The sequence below is a fragment of the Phyllostomus discolor genome, chromosome 10, assembly GCF_004126475.2.
Source record: "Phyllostomus discolor isolate MPI-MPIP mPhyDis1 chromosome 10, mPhyDis1.pri.v3, whole genome shotgun sequence".
NCBI classification, from domain to species: Eukaryota; Metazoa; Chordata; class Mammalia; order Chiroptera; family Phyllostomidae; genus Phyllostomus; species Phyllostomus discolor.
The window spans coordinates 58,985,813-59,001,356 of NC_040912.2; the positions used below are offsets into that span (position 1 = coordinate 58,985,813).

The 15,544-nt window shown below is 37.4% G+C and overlaps 1 protein-coding gene across 1 annotated transcript in view; it reads right to left on the reverse strand.

Moving 5' to 3' along the window:
* Positions 1 to 15,278, reverse strand: part of TMEM168 (transmembrane protein 168) — a 76,004-nt gene extending 60,726 nt beyond the window's left edge. The window contains 2 exon segments of the mRNA XM_028525320.2: positions 9,481 to 10,735; positions 15,079 to 15,278. Coding sequence (XP_028381121.1) covers positions 9,481 to 10,608 — 1,128 coding nt within the window. The 5' untranslated portion in view covers positions 10,609 to 10,735; positions 15,079 to 15,278.
* Between the last annotated feature and the right edge of the window lie 266 nt (positions 15,279 to 15,544).

The window sequence follows — 15,544 nt, forward strand, 5'->3', positions numbered from 1 at the left end:
AAACATGATTAAGTGGGATTTACCCCAGGATGCAATGATGGTATAACATTCACCAATCAATAAATGTAATTCATTGCATTAACATAATGAAAGACAGAAATCACAGTATCATATCAATAGATGCTGAAAAACATATGACAAAATCCGGTATCAACTTTTGATAAAAACACTCAGCAAAGTAGGAACAGAGGGAGCATACCTCAATGTAACAAAGGCCATATACAAGAGACCTGCTGCTGAGCAGACCTACTGCAAGAGACCATATCATACTCAATGGGCAAAAGCTGAAAGCCTCCCTTAAGATCAGGAACAAACAAAGATGCCCACTTTCACACTCTTATTCAACACATTACTGGAAGTTCTAGCCACAGTAAGAAGAAAAGAAAAAGAAATAAAAGGCATCCAAATTGGAAAGGAGGAAGTAAAACTGTTATTATTTGCAGCAGACATGAGGGTGTACAGAGACTACCCTATATTCTTGACCAAAAAATGCCAGACCATGTAAGTGAATTTAGCAATATTCAGAAATTGATGGCATTCTTGTACACCAACAATGAATTATCAGAAAGAGAAAACTAAGAAAAAAATCCCATTTACTTACAGCAATGAAAAAAGTAAAGTACTTAGAAATACATTTAACTAAAGATGTAAAAAACCTATACTCGGAAAACTATACAACACTGAAGAAAGAAACAAATAAATGAAAGCATATCATGTTCATGGATTGGAAGAATTACCAACACATCATTAAAATGTCCATACTACCCAAAGCAATCTATAAATTCAATGCAATTCCTAGTAAAATACCAATGGGAATATTTCACAGGTCTAGAACCAAGATTCCAAACATTTATATGGAACCCAAAAAGACCCCGAATAGCCTCAGCAATCCTGATAAAGAAGAACAAAGTTGGAAGGAATCAATACCTGATATCAAACAATATTACAAAGCCAATGTAATCAACACAGTCTGGTACTGGCATAAGAACAAATGCAGAGATCGATGTTAACAGAAGACAGAGCCCAGAAATAAATTCATGTGTCTACGGTCAATTAATGTTTGACAAAGGGGGTACGCACGAGCAGACAATAGAGTAAAAACAGTCTTCAATAAACAGTGTTTTGGGAAGACTGGACTGGTACATGGAAAAAATGAAACTAGTCTACCAACTTATACCACACACCAGAATAAACTCAAAATGGATAAAGGACTTAAATATAAATCTTGAAAGCATAAAAGTCCTAACAGAAAACATATGCAGTAAAATTTCAGGCATTCCACATAGTCATATTTTAGCCAATATATCTCTTAGGGAAAGGAAAAATAAACAAATAGGAATACATCAAATTAAAAAGTTTCTGCATGGCTAAAGAAACCTTCATCAAAATGAAAAGGGAACTGACTTAGGGGAAAACATATTTGCCAATGGTATATCAGACAAAGGTTCGATATCCAAAATATATGAAGAACTCATATGACTCAATACCAGGAAGACAAACAATCCAATTTAAAAATGGGCAAAGGACCTGAACAGGCACTTCTCCAAGGAGGACATATAGATGGCCCACAGACATATGAAAAGATGCTCAACATCACTAGCCATCAGAAAGATCCAAATTAAAACTGCAATGAAATAATATCTCACACCTGTCAGAATGGCAATTATTGATAAAGCAACAAAAATGTGCTGGCAAGGTGGTAGATAAAAGGGAACCTTACTGCCATTTGGTGGGAATGCAGACTAGTGCAGCCACTGTGGAAAAAAGTTTGGAATTTTCTCAGAAAACTAAAAATGGAACTGCCTTATGAACCAGTGATTCCACTGCTGGGAATATGCCCTAAGAATCCTGAAACACCATTTGAAAACTTATGCATACTGATGTTCACAACGGTGCTATTTACAATAGCTAAGTGATGGAACTAGCCGAAGTGGCCTTCAGTAGGTAAGTGGATTAAGAAAATGTGGTACATTTACACAGTGGAATACCATGCAGCAGAAAGAACGAAGTCCTACCTTTTGCAACAGCCTGGATAGAAAAGGAGACTGTTATGCTAAATGTAGTAAGACAGTTGACAACAGACAAGTACCATATGACCTCCCTCACCTATAAGAGAAATCTCATGAACCTACGTAGAAACCCTTGGCTTCCTCATATAAGCAAAAGGAGAATAACAACCAATCTAAAATCAATAAACCACCAAAAGCACCAGAAAATCAAACTGCATGGAACTCTGACAACCAAGGAATTCAAGAAAAAAATCAACCAGAACAACCAGACAGGTAAGGCCATAGACTCAGAAAAACCATAGAGACAAAACAGACCTCTGGGTCAGGGCTGGGTGCTGAGTTTGGTGGGCTATGCGGGAGGGGCTCACTTAAAGGGAAAACTGAGACTCAGAGCTGACTGTGGGCTACGGCTGGCGTTGCCGTGGTGAGACACTCCCAGCCTCACACGAGAGTTAAAAAGTGCGCCAGAGACAAGCAGGCCAGCCACAGTGTTCCCTCTCTGGTCCCTCTCCCACAGGCAGCACCTCAGCATAGCAAGGAGGGTTCCCTGCAAGGAGGGCTGCCCTGCCTGGGTGAATATCTAAGGCCCCACCCCTTACAACCTATCAGCTGCAACAAGACAAAGAAATAGGGCCCAAATGAAAGAACAGAGCATGACATCAGAACTAAGCAATGAGGAGATTGCCAGCCTATCTGATAGAGAATTTAAAGCCCTGGTAATCAAAATGCTCTCAGATCTGATTGAGCTGGGTTGAAAAATGAAAAAAAAAAAAAAAAAAAAAAAAAACAATGAAGGATACCCAAAGTGAAATAAAGCAAAATATTCAGGAAACCAGCAGTGACGGGAAGGAAACCAGGACTCAAAGCAACAATTTGGAACAAAAGAAAGAAAGAAATATCTATCCAGAAGAAAAGGAAGAAAAAAGAATCAAAAAAAAAAAAAAATGAAGAAAGACTTAGGAACCTCTGGGACAACTTTAAATGTTCCAATATCTGAATTATAGGAGTGCCAGAAGGAGAAGAACAAGAGCAAGAAATTGAAAAGTTATTTGAACAAATAATGAAGGAAAACTTCCCTAATCTGGTGAAGGAAGCAGACTTCCAGGAATCCCAGGAAGCCCAGAGAGTCCCAAAGAAGTTGGACCCAAAGAGGAACACACCAAGGCACATCATCATTAAGTTACCCATGACTGAAGACAAAGAGAAAATCCTAAAAGAAGCAAGGGGAAAGGAGACAATTACCTACAAAGGAGTGCCCATAAGACTATCAGCTGATTTCTCAAAAGAAACCTTATAGGCGAGAAGGAGCTGGAAAGAAGTATTCCAAGTCATGAAAGGCAAGGACCTACATCCAAAATTACTCTATCTGGTAAAGCTATCATTTAGAGTGGAAGGGCAGATAAAGTGCTTCCCAGATAAGATCAAGTTAAAGGAGTTTATCATCACCAAGCCTTTATTATCTAAGAAAAAGATCATAAATATGAACAATAAAATAACAAACTCACAAGTATCAACAAATGAACCTAAAAGAAAAACAACAAAAACTAAGCAAACAAATAGAATAGGAACAGAATCAAAGGAATGAACAGCACATGGACAGTTTTCAGTGGGGAGGGAGAGGGGAGGAATAGGGGGGATAAGGTAAAGGGAAGAAGAAGCATAATTAGTAGGCATAAAATAGACGGGGAGAGATAAAAAATAGTATAAGGAACAGAGGACTCAAAGAACTTTTATGTACAGCCTATGGACATGAATTAAGGGGGGAATGCTGGGGGATTGGGGAGGGAATGCTAGAGGGTTGGGGGGCAAGGTGGACAGGGGTAAAGGGGGAAAAATTGGAAAAACTGTAATAGCATAATCAATAAAAAATACTTAAAAAGAACAGCAAAATGAAGAAAGAATCCCTTAAAATGAGGATAGTATAAGAAGCCTCTGGGACTTCAAGCATACCAATATTTACATCATGGGGTTAACAGAAGAGGAAGAGAGAGAGTAAGAAACTGAAAATCTACATCAAAAAATATCAACAGATCCCTCGCTGGTGTGGCTCAATGGACTGAATGCCAGCCTGCAAACCAAAGGGTAGCCAGTTCAATTCCTAGTCAGGGCACATGCTTGTGTTGCAGGCCAGGTCTCCAGTAGGGGGCACATGAGAGGCAACCACACACTGATGTTTCTCTCCCTCTTCCTCTCTTCCCTTGTCTAAAAATAAATAAATAAATAAATAAATAATCTTAAAAAAATTTTTAAATACTAGCAGAAAAGTTTTCTAACCTGGTGAAGGAAACAGACATACAAGACCAGGAAGTGCATAGTCTTCCAAACAAGATGAACCCAAAGAAGTATACACCAAGACAGTCTGTACTTAAAATGCCAAAGATTAAAGACAAAGAGAGTATCTTAAAGTAGCAACAGAAAAGGAGTTAGTTACCTGTGAAGGAGCTCCCATTACATTGTCAGCTGACTTCTCAACAGAAACTTTGCAAGCCAGAAGGGATTGTCAAGAAGTATTCAAATTGATGTAAAGCAAAAACCTACAACCAAGAATTTTCTAGCAGCAAAGCTATCATTTAGAACTGAAGGTGATATCGAGAGCTCACAGAAAAAAGGAAAGGCATCACCACCAAAACAGTCTTATAAGAACTGTTAAAGGATCTTCTTTAAGGAGAAGAAAGATCAAACATAGGAACAAAATGTCAATGAATACCTATCTATCAATAATTACTTTAAATGCAAATGGATTAAATGTGCCATTCAAAAGACATATGGTGGCCAAGCAAAAAATAAAACAAGACACTTATATATACTGCCTAGGTCAGACACACTTCAGATCAAAAGACACATACAGAGTGAAGGGAATAAAAAAGATATTTCATGAATATGAAACCAAAAAAAACAATACTTACACCAAATGAAACAGACTTTAAAACAAAGGCTAACAAGAGACGAAGAATGACCCAGCAATTTTACTTCTGGATATTTATCTGAAGAAATGCAAAACACTAAAATCAAAAAATATATGCACGTTAACATTCATTGCATTCACTGCAGCATTATTTACAATAGCTATGATGTGGAAGCAACCTAAGTGTCCATTATAGGTGAATGGATAAAGAAGTGATACATACACACAATACAATGAATACCTACAAAAAAAAAAAAGGAAAACTTGCCATCTGCCACAATGTGAATGGACCTAGAGGGTATTATACTAAGTAAGTGAGACAGAAAAGACAAATGTCACATGATTTCATTTATATGTGGAATCTATAAAACAAAATTAAAAAGCAGAATACAGACAGACACATAGATATAGAGAATAAATTTGACGGCTGACAGAGTGGAGGAGGGTTAGGGAGCTGGGTGAAAAAGGTGAAGGGGTTAAAAAGCAGAAATTGGTAGTTACAGAACAGACAGGGATATAAAGTACAGAATAGAATATACAGTCAGTAACACTGTAATAACTATGTACTGTGTCAGATTTGTACCAGATTTATTGGGGTAATCACCTTGTAAGTTATATAAATGTCTAATCACTATGTTGTACACCTAAAACTAACATACTATTGTACGTCAACTATAATGAAAAATTAAAATAAAATTTTAAGGTATAATCCAACCAAAATGATTTAAACCCAATTACAAAATTTTAAGGTATAATCCAACCAAAATGATATAAAATCAATTACATAGAAAAACTAGAAAAAACCAAACAGTTGTATGCTAAACAATATGTTCCTAAATAACCAATGGGTTAAGGAGGAAATCAACAAATATCTACCAATAAATGAAAATGAAAATGAAAATATAATGATCCAGAAGTCTATGGAACACAGAAAAAGCAGTTCTGAGAGGAAAATTCAGAGCAATACAGGGCTACCTCAAGAAACAAGAAATATCTGAATAAACAATCTTATCTTTCATCAGTAAGGAACTAGAAAAAGAAGAACAAGGACAGCTCAAAGTTAGTAGAAGGAAATAAATTAAGGAAAGATCAGGATGAAAATAAATAAAATGAAGATATACAGTAAAAATTAAAAGATCAATGACACTAAGAACTGCTTCTTTTTAAATATAAAAAAATGTGTAAACCTTCTATTAACTCATCAAAAAAGGAACAAAATAAGTAAAATCAGAAATTACAACCAACATCACAAAGATACATAGTATCATTAAGTGAATACTAAGAACTATATACCAACAAATTAGACAACCTAGAAGATACAGATAAATTACTAAAAACATACAATTTTCCAAGGCCAAATCAGGAAGAAACAACAATCTGAGCAGACCAATTACTGTAACAAATTTTTTTAAGATTTTATTTATTTATTTTTAGAGAGGGAAGGGAAGGAGAAAAAGAGAGAGAAAGAGAGAGAGAGAGAGAGAGAAAGAGAGAGAGAGAGAGAGAGAGCGGGGGAGAGGGAGAGAAACATCAATGTGCCATTGCTGGGGGCCGTGGCCTGCAACCTAGGCATTTGCCCTGACTGGGAATCGAACCTGCAATGCCTGGTTCACAGCCCACGCTCAATCCACTGAGCTATGCCAGCCAGGTTACTGTAACAAAATTTAATCAGCAATCAAAATCTTCTAACAAACAAAAGTCCAGGACCAGATGGCTTCACAGGTGAATTATACCAAATATTTCTTTTCATTTTTATGTTTTAAAAATATTTTATTTATTTCTAGAGACAGGGGGAGGGAGGAAGAAAGGGAGAGAAACATTGATGTGAGAAACATCGATCAGTTTCTTTTTCTACATGCCCCATCAGGGACCTGGCCCAGGCTAGTGCCCTGACTGGGAATAGAACCAGCAACCTTTTGCTTTTCAGGACAAAGCCCAACCTGGTCAGGGCCCAAATATTTTTTAAAAAATTAATAACTATCCTTCTCAAAATATTCCAGAAAACTGAAGATGAAATATTTCCAACTCATTCTATGAGGCCAGCATTACTCTAGTATCAAAACAAAGACCACAAAAAAGCAAAATCACAGGCAAGTATCCCTGATGAACACAAATGCAAAAATTCTCAAATATTAGCAAATCAAATTCAACAACATAGTAAAAGGATCATACACTATGACCAAATGGGATTTATTCCAGGAATGCAAAAATGAGTCAATATCTGCAATACCAACCATATCTGCATATCAATCAATGTAATACAACACATTAATAAAAGAAAGGATGAAAATCATGTGATCATTTTAGTAGATGCAGGAAAAGCATTTGACAAAATTCAGCATCTATTTAATGATTAAAATTCAACATAGTGGAAATAGAGGGAACATATCTCAAACATAATAAAAGTCATATAACGACAAGCCCACAGCCAGCACCACTTCAATGGTGAAAAGCTAAAAATGTTTCCCCTAAAATCAGGAATAAGATAAGGATGCCCACTCTCACCACTTTTATTAAACATACAGCTATTACTGAAAGTCCTAGCCACAACAATCAGAAAACAAAAGAAAATAAAATGCATCTAAATTGGAAAGGAACAGGGAAAACTGTCAAGATGACATGATACTATATGTAAAAAATTCAAAAGCCTCCCCAAAAAACTATCACAGTAAATGAATTCAGTAAAGTTGCAGCATACAAAATTAACAAACAGAAATCAGTGGCACTTCTATACATTAATAATGAATTATCAGAAACAAAAATTAAGAAAAAACTCTATTTACAATTTCATTTTTAAAAAAACAACCTTGGAATAAATTTAACCAAGGAGGAAAAGACCTATACTCTGAAAACTGTAAGTCACTGAAGAAAGAAAATGAAGACAACACAAATGAAAGGGCATACCAGGCTCACAGAGTGGAAGAATAAATAGCATTCAAATATCCATACTACCCAAGAAATCTACAGAATCATCATAAATAATCATAAAATTTATATGAAACCACAAAGTCCCCAAAGTAATCCTGAGAGAGAAGAATACTGAAGATACAACTTTCCTTGATTTCAAGATCTACTACAAAACAGTATGATACTGGTACAATGGAACAGAATAGCCTAGAAATTAATGCATACATACATGGCCAATTAGTCTACAACAAGAAAGGCAGCAATATACAGTGGGGGAAAAGACAGAATCTTTAATAAATGGTGTTGGCAAAACTGTATAGATGAATGCAAAAAAAAAAATAAAGCTGGATCACTTTATTGTACCATATACAAAAATAAACTCAAAATAGACTTAAATACAATACCTGCGACCATTAACCTCCTAGAAGAAAACACAGGTAGTAAGCTCTTTGAGGAGAGGAAGAGGAAAGATAACTCTTATTAGTTTCCCACACCAAACTCCTTCATCACCATCATTGTCATCATCATCCTGATAGTCCCTAGCACTGGCAAGTAAAGTGGGGAATATACACTGAGGCTACACCCACAGTGTTTACATCATTTGGTTTACACCCACACAGGCTCCCTACCTAGGTCACACTGACTAAAAAGCACCATACACAGGAAAGTCTCCACATCTCCCTTGAAATAGTCACATCCAGAAATCATTCTGCAGGAACTAACTACTGCAAAGCAGAGAATCGCACCAACTAGAGCTGACCTTCCTTTATGCCTTACATTCCAACCTGATATACTCAAATTACAGCATTTGTCACTGTAATAATTGTTTCTTTACATGTCTGCCTATTCCCCACCTCATTAGAGACGGTGCCTTCTTTAAGAACAGAGGCATGTCTTAGTCATCTTGAGATCAGACACAGTACAGTACCTGACATATTGTAGTCAATAAATGTTCAAAGAATGGAAGACTGGATTAATATTCTCTATATAAATTCCAACCATAGAGTTTAAATGCCTTTGTCTGCAAAAGATCCTTTTTTTTTTTACCATTCTGTAGACTAAATATATTATAAAACCCATTTTTTCTTTCTTAGGAGAAGTGTTAATCTGTAATTAAATACCTGATATGCTATTATACATCTAATCACCTTTTATATAAAATCTTTAGGGAAATGGCTATGTAAAAAATAATGTGCTCTAGTAGACCAGTGGACTACACAGAACCTAGGTAACCTCATTCTGGATATTACCAGTGATTCTGGAGATAAGCCTTCTCTGGCTTTCAGTTTCCTCATGTATAAAAATGAAAGAATTAAAGTACAATCACTAAGCATCCTTCAAATGTTCAATATTATAGAAATGTTTAATCTATGAAGATTTCTTCATTAATGAACAAGCAAAAGGTGGGAGACATGTCACATGCTGGGTATTCCTAACATTTTGGTACCTCTTTGCTAAAGGTCAAACTAACTACTAACTTATCCTATCAACATTTATTCAGTACTTCAACTTTATGAACAAAATTAGATAAGCATAGAAAAAAAGAATCTCTTTTTGAAGTCAGGAAGTTGACTTTTCAATTCTAATAACTGAACACTTGAAGCAAGCATTTAATCACACAGCACAGGCACTGATATAATAAATAAACTATAAGCTTACCTGCCAGGAAACTGCTCCCAAAATAGCTGTTGCTAGAAGACTAAAAAAAACTAACTGCTCTGAAATTAAGCAAAAATGGCGCATCCCTTTGGATGCCATGATTCTGTCGAGGCTGTTGTTATCTACCCTGTGGGTAAAATACACCTTATGGCAGTCATTTAATTTAGTATGGAATCCCCAAAGAGTTAAAAGAAATATAATATGGCAAATCACCCAGAAAATTCCAAAAATGGAAAAGCCTGGTATTACAAAATACCAGAGATGAGTGTCTTTAAGTTTAAATGCTGAAAGAATAAAAAATGTAAGCTCAATCATTCCAGTAAAAATGACTGAAAGTCTTCTGCAAATTCTTCCACGGTACAAAACAGGTTTCCACCTCTCAGTAACTGAAAGTCCACTAAAATAAATGTCAAGGAAAGGATCAGTTATCAGGCAAATAAAAAAACATGCAAAAGCAACTGGATTTTGGGGAGTTTCCAATGAAGAGAAAAATAATAAGACTACAAAAATAACTAAGTTCGAAATGGCTAGGAAAGACTTCATTCTCAGATCAATAATCAGCATGGCCAAAGCTATAACAAGTAAAATGACACTGAGCGACTTCTCCACCAACATAGTTGTGCTGGCAATGGCAAATCCAACAAGTTCCAAAAATTCAACTGTGGTTAGTAAAATGGGTCGATGGCGGACATAACCAGAAATTCTCTCCACCAAAGCACATAATATCCTTAATACTATAGAAGTTAGAAGCAAATATTTGGTTGATTCTTCTTTCACATCATTTTTAAAGAATGAATTATCAAGAAAGCATAGGAGGCCAAGCAAGAATCCAAACCAAAGATTGGAGAGACTTAAACTTGCTGCTTCCATTGAAAAATAATAATAGAGTATACTGGCAATTCCAAGAACAAAAAGACCAAGAATAAAAATGACCAAAAGTAAAGAATTTGCTGTTTTTTCCCATCTTACATAAAGACCTAAGCATATAGCAACCAGTAAATTGATTCTGGCTAAATAGCCAAGATAACGCACTGAAGAATGCATGTTCACTTCTCGGTTTACTTCTTCCAGTCTTGTCATTGCTAAATAGAGACAATGACTAAAGCAATAACGCAGTGATTTACACATGTAATCTGGCAATTTGGGCTTTCTCCCCACGTTACAAAAATTAACTCCTTATATTTCATCCAGCAAATGCCATGTATCCGTAACTCCTATTTCAGCATTTTCTTTGGTAGAATTTTTGTTTAGTGATCTAAAAAGAAGAAAACATATTTCAATGTTAATTTTATATAATTTACCTTTAACATGTAGCTTCTTCATACAAAATAATAATAAATAAGTGAGAAATAAAGTTCCTTAATGGTAAGTGTCTCTGGCTTAAAAATTCAGTTTATCCAAACTAAAAAGGCTGTGCTTTCTGCTCATCATATGCAAGGACTATATGACTAAATGATCAATAATGAAACTATTTTTCCAGAGGTAGTAAGGAATTTGCCCAATTCATTCTTACTCTAATATCTGGTTTTTCAACAACATGCAAATATGAGATATTCAACTTAGATCGTAGCAGATGGGTTTAGCATAATGTAATGCTATTCAGATCTTAAGTAGAATGAGGGACTTCATCATTACCTCTACTCTGAAAAGCACCAGTATCCAATAATAGCAATCATTACTACCTGCCTAAAACCCATCAGGGGTTCTCCAACCTGTGGGCCACATGCAGCCCAGAATGGCTGTGATGGTGGCCCAATACAAGACTGTAAATTTACTTAAAACATTTTTGTGACTGCATGTGACAATGTATTTAACATGCAGCCGGAGACAACTCTTCTTCCAGTGTGGCACAGAGACGCCAAAAGGTTGGACACCCCTGCATACATGGCAACTCTAAAATGCTATAAAACCTTAGTCTTTACATTGTTTAACTAATAAATGTTCTAAAGCAAAGTTTAACTGTATTAAAGTTACTTGGTCCTTTAAAGTTGACCCATAATTCTCCATGTACTTTAACTCTACAAAATTATTTTATCAAACCTACTTTCCAAATCTAGGTACCACTTATGTAGCAAACCAATTCCTGACCTTCCTAGTCAAAAGTGAAAAGTGGGAATGTTGACCAAGTTATTGTAAATTAAACAATTTTACTTTTTAAAGTTACCACAACAATTCTTTGTTAAAGGAGCAGATAATTATTTCAATCTTAAGTGCCCCACAAGTTGCACTGAAAGCATGACAATTGCCAAAAACAAAAATGGCTTAACTACCTACTAGGTAATTCTTCAATTTTTCTAGTATACTGTTTCCGAAGAAGTGATCCATGCAATGATTCATGGTCTCACTCAATATCCATGGAGAACTCAACCAGATAAAAATCCAAAAAGTAACTAGTTTGTGATCACCTTATGTATGCTTTCTTAGTAGCAGGACCCTACAAAGAAAGACCCAATGAAAATATATTACTATGGAATAAACCTGTAACTATCCATTTGACTGGAGAAGAATGTCACTGGGTGACAACCTTAGGGTTTCTAAAAGGTTCCAAGCATTATTACTAATTCTACTTCTACATATTCAGCAAGCATATTTTTATAGCTAATTCTATTTAATTAAGTATTTTAACTGATTCTCCTCAATTATATTTTCATTCAATAATTTCTTTCTTAAGATACCAAATACCTCTACAGAAAATATCCTCCATTGATATATTTTTGCTTTATCTTTTTCAATAAGTATGAGAAACTGATAAAACAAAGAGTACTGCATTTTTTAATATCACTTTTGTGTGTTATATACTCATTCAGCAAATAAGTTGAAATATATATATCCTCAAAGAGTCAATGGGTACAGTCTGGGCTCTAGTGGCTGAACACTGCTGGAGGAAAAATAAATCATACACTAGGCTAAATGGTTGCCATTCAACCACAGACATCCTTCTATGTTTCCCTGATCAATACTCTCTTCCATTATCATCCAAACCTCTCTTCCCTATCCTCAATCTCTGACACCCGCTTCCCACTGCATTCTCACCAGATGACTTTGCCTCCAACAAAATAATCAGAAGGGGAGTTCACTTAAGTTTCCAACACCACAAACCCACCTCTTCCTACCTCTCCTGATACAAGGAAAGAGCGTCCCTTTCCCATTGGAGGTAAAATTTTCAGACATACTAGGAATCCATTCCCCTCTGCTTTTCCAGTGAACACTCCCTCCTCTCTTCAAACTCCCACTCTTCTCTTATCCATAACTTAAATATGTGCAAAGCTCTTTTCAAAAACAATACACCCCCCCAAAACTAACCCAGAAACAACAAAAACAAAAACAATCTCGGTCATCCCATCTCCTCTTCCAAGTTCAATCTTCTGCACTTTTAACAGCTGATATTTGATTGCTTTACTTTTCACACCTTTATCACACAACTGTGATTTCCACCCCACAAGAATAAATGTTCTGCCAAGTTCTGAAATGGCCTGTAAATTCCTAAATCCAATGGGTACTTTTCACTCATTATACTGTACATTCTTTGAACAACCTTTGACATTGTTGACTCTTTCGTTCTAAAACCTGTCTTTCCTTTAGTTTCCAAACAGCAGTCTCCAGATTTACTTCCTTACTTACTGATTTCTCCTTCTCAGTCTCCTTGCAGGCTGTTCATTCCCAATACAAACTTTGGACTTTCAACCCTAAGCTTAGGCTCTTCTTCTACTATATATTTTCTATAAGCAATCTCATCTATTTCCATGCCTTCAATTATTATCTGCCCCCAAAATATACATACACATTAATCTACCTGGTAGAAATAAAAGCACTGCCATGGTTCTATGTTGTTAACAGAAGTAAAAAATCCAGATTTAAAACAGTACAGCACATCAATATAATGGAATATATGCAGCCACTCTTACCAGCCAAAATCAACACGGGAGAATATTACTTTTAGGTGCTAATTTACAAAAGTCTTTCACCCATTATGACGTTCTTCAAACAACAATTGGCCTAAATCAGAGAGTAAAACAACAAAACACTACAATCATTTTCAATCAGTCAGCCATCATTGGAAAATTACTTGAGGCAGATAAAAATGGAGCACAAAAAAGTTAATGTGCACATAGGAAAACTTAGTAACTGCCAGAATTTGCTTTTTAAAAACTGTATAATTCTCCTCCCCACCACCTAGATTAATCTTCACCAAGTACTGACCACTCTTCTTCCTATACACCTCTTAAATGTTTCTACTTTCCAAGGTCGTAATCCCAATTTTGGTCACAGGCATTTCATGCTTGACCTCTCCAAGAAATGTCCTTTTGTAAACTAAAATTTTTCTTATCACTCTACTGTGTAAAACTCTCCAAAGACTTCCCATCACCCTTGGTAATAAAGTCTAAACTCCTTCAAATGCCTTATAAGGCTCTCTGCATTGGACGTGAATAAACTCTCCTGCCTCATCACCTTCCTCCTGAAGTCTGTATTTCAGCCACACTGACCTTTCAATTCCTTGAGCGCTATTCCCTCTTCAGGTGCACTCCCCTCCTCCCTGGCCCACAGCAGTCCTCACACCTGACTCACGCCTACTCTCTGGGTCTTAAATTATTTTCTTAGGAAGACCATCCCTGACCCATGTACATGATCCCTGTACTTCCTCTACAATAGGCAAATACGGATTATCACTTGTCTCCATTTCCCACTAGATCACAATGTCTCTGAAAATTTGTCAATACTATATACCCAGAGTCTAGCAGTCTGACACCAAGTAGGTATTTAAATACTTGTTGAAGAAATAAAGACTAATCCAGAAATAACTATATTTAATAACAATATCAATTAGTTACTGAACACTTATTAATACACAAAAACAATAAACAAGCTGTCTAATATCCCACAGCTAGTTAGAGGAGCTAAGGGATTTCATGAACTTCTGGATTGTTTCTCTTTCTGCCTTACTCCAGCCTTCCTCCAGCCTTCATTTAATTCATTCGTCTAAATCAGTCAATAAGTTATCTTCCATGCCCTGCCTTCTAGGGAATGGCTCACTAGAGAGTCCTGGACACACCTAACACGTGTACCGTCCTTCAACCGAGATACTGTATTTCCGCCCCATCTAGGGGAAGTGTCAAAAACTTAAAAAACCATACTGAGCAGCTAGGGTCGGGGAATTCCAGTGCTTCGGTTCTATAAATTCATGGGCTTTATAAACTTTCTGGGCCTACTTCATAAAAAGAGAATGGTGCCTCGAATATACATCCCTCAGCAACAGGGCAGCAGTAGTCATTCTTCTTGTATTCCACCTCCTTCTAGCAAGATATGGGAGGTCGGAGGAGCCTGGCAGTTCTCAACCACCGCTCTACTTTGGGAGAAGGTGACCACAACTGGACGCCCAGATGAGTGAGAAAAAGCTGGGTGATACTATTATACTTTTCATGCTGCACCCCGCCCCTTCCCCTCGTCCCCCACCCCACCATCAAGTACTCTCCCGCTGGTACCCCAGCTCCAGCCTTGGGAAGACGCCTGGGCGGTGCTTGGGGTCGGCACTACGCAGAGCCCTGTGAGGTGTCTGTACCCTGGTCTCGCCGCCCAGCTGTTCACCCTCTCACCCCCTACCTGACTCGGCCGCTGTCACCAAAGCTCTCTCAACCTTCGAAGTCATCTCTGAGGGCAACACAGTAAGCTGTGCCTACGACATGGAACGGGAGCGAGGGAAGAGTCGAGTGCCCCAGGCGCACACACTAGAACAGGCCAGTCTCTTTCCGAAACTTACTCCGCAACCGGGCCCGCGACAGCCGCCATGTTCCCACAACAGAACCCGCCTTACGGAACGCCTTGGGGGTCAAACTAAGCAGCCTGCCTCCTTTCCGCCACTCAGCCTCCCCCGCCCCGCCCTCCGCCCCGCCCCGCCCCGCCCCTCCGCCCCGCCCCCACCCCAAGGACCACCCCCCCCTTTCCTGCAAAACCTCCTCACCCTGCGGGGATTTGTGGTGAGCCTGGCCCTGTGCGAGCATTCCCCATCTAGGGCTAAGCGTTACCTCTTTTGCCTGCCTCCACATACCTGAAATCAGCAGCAGAAAAT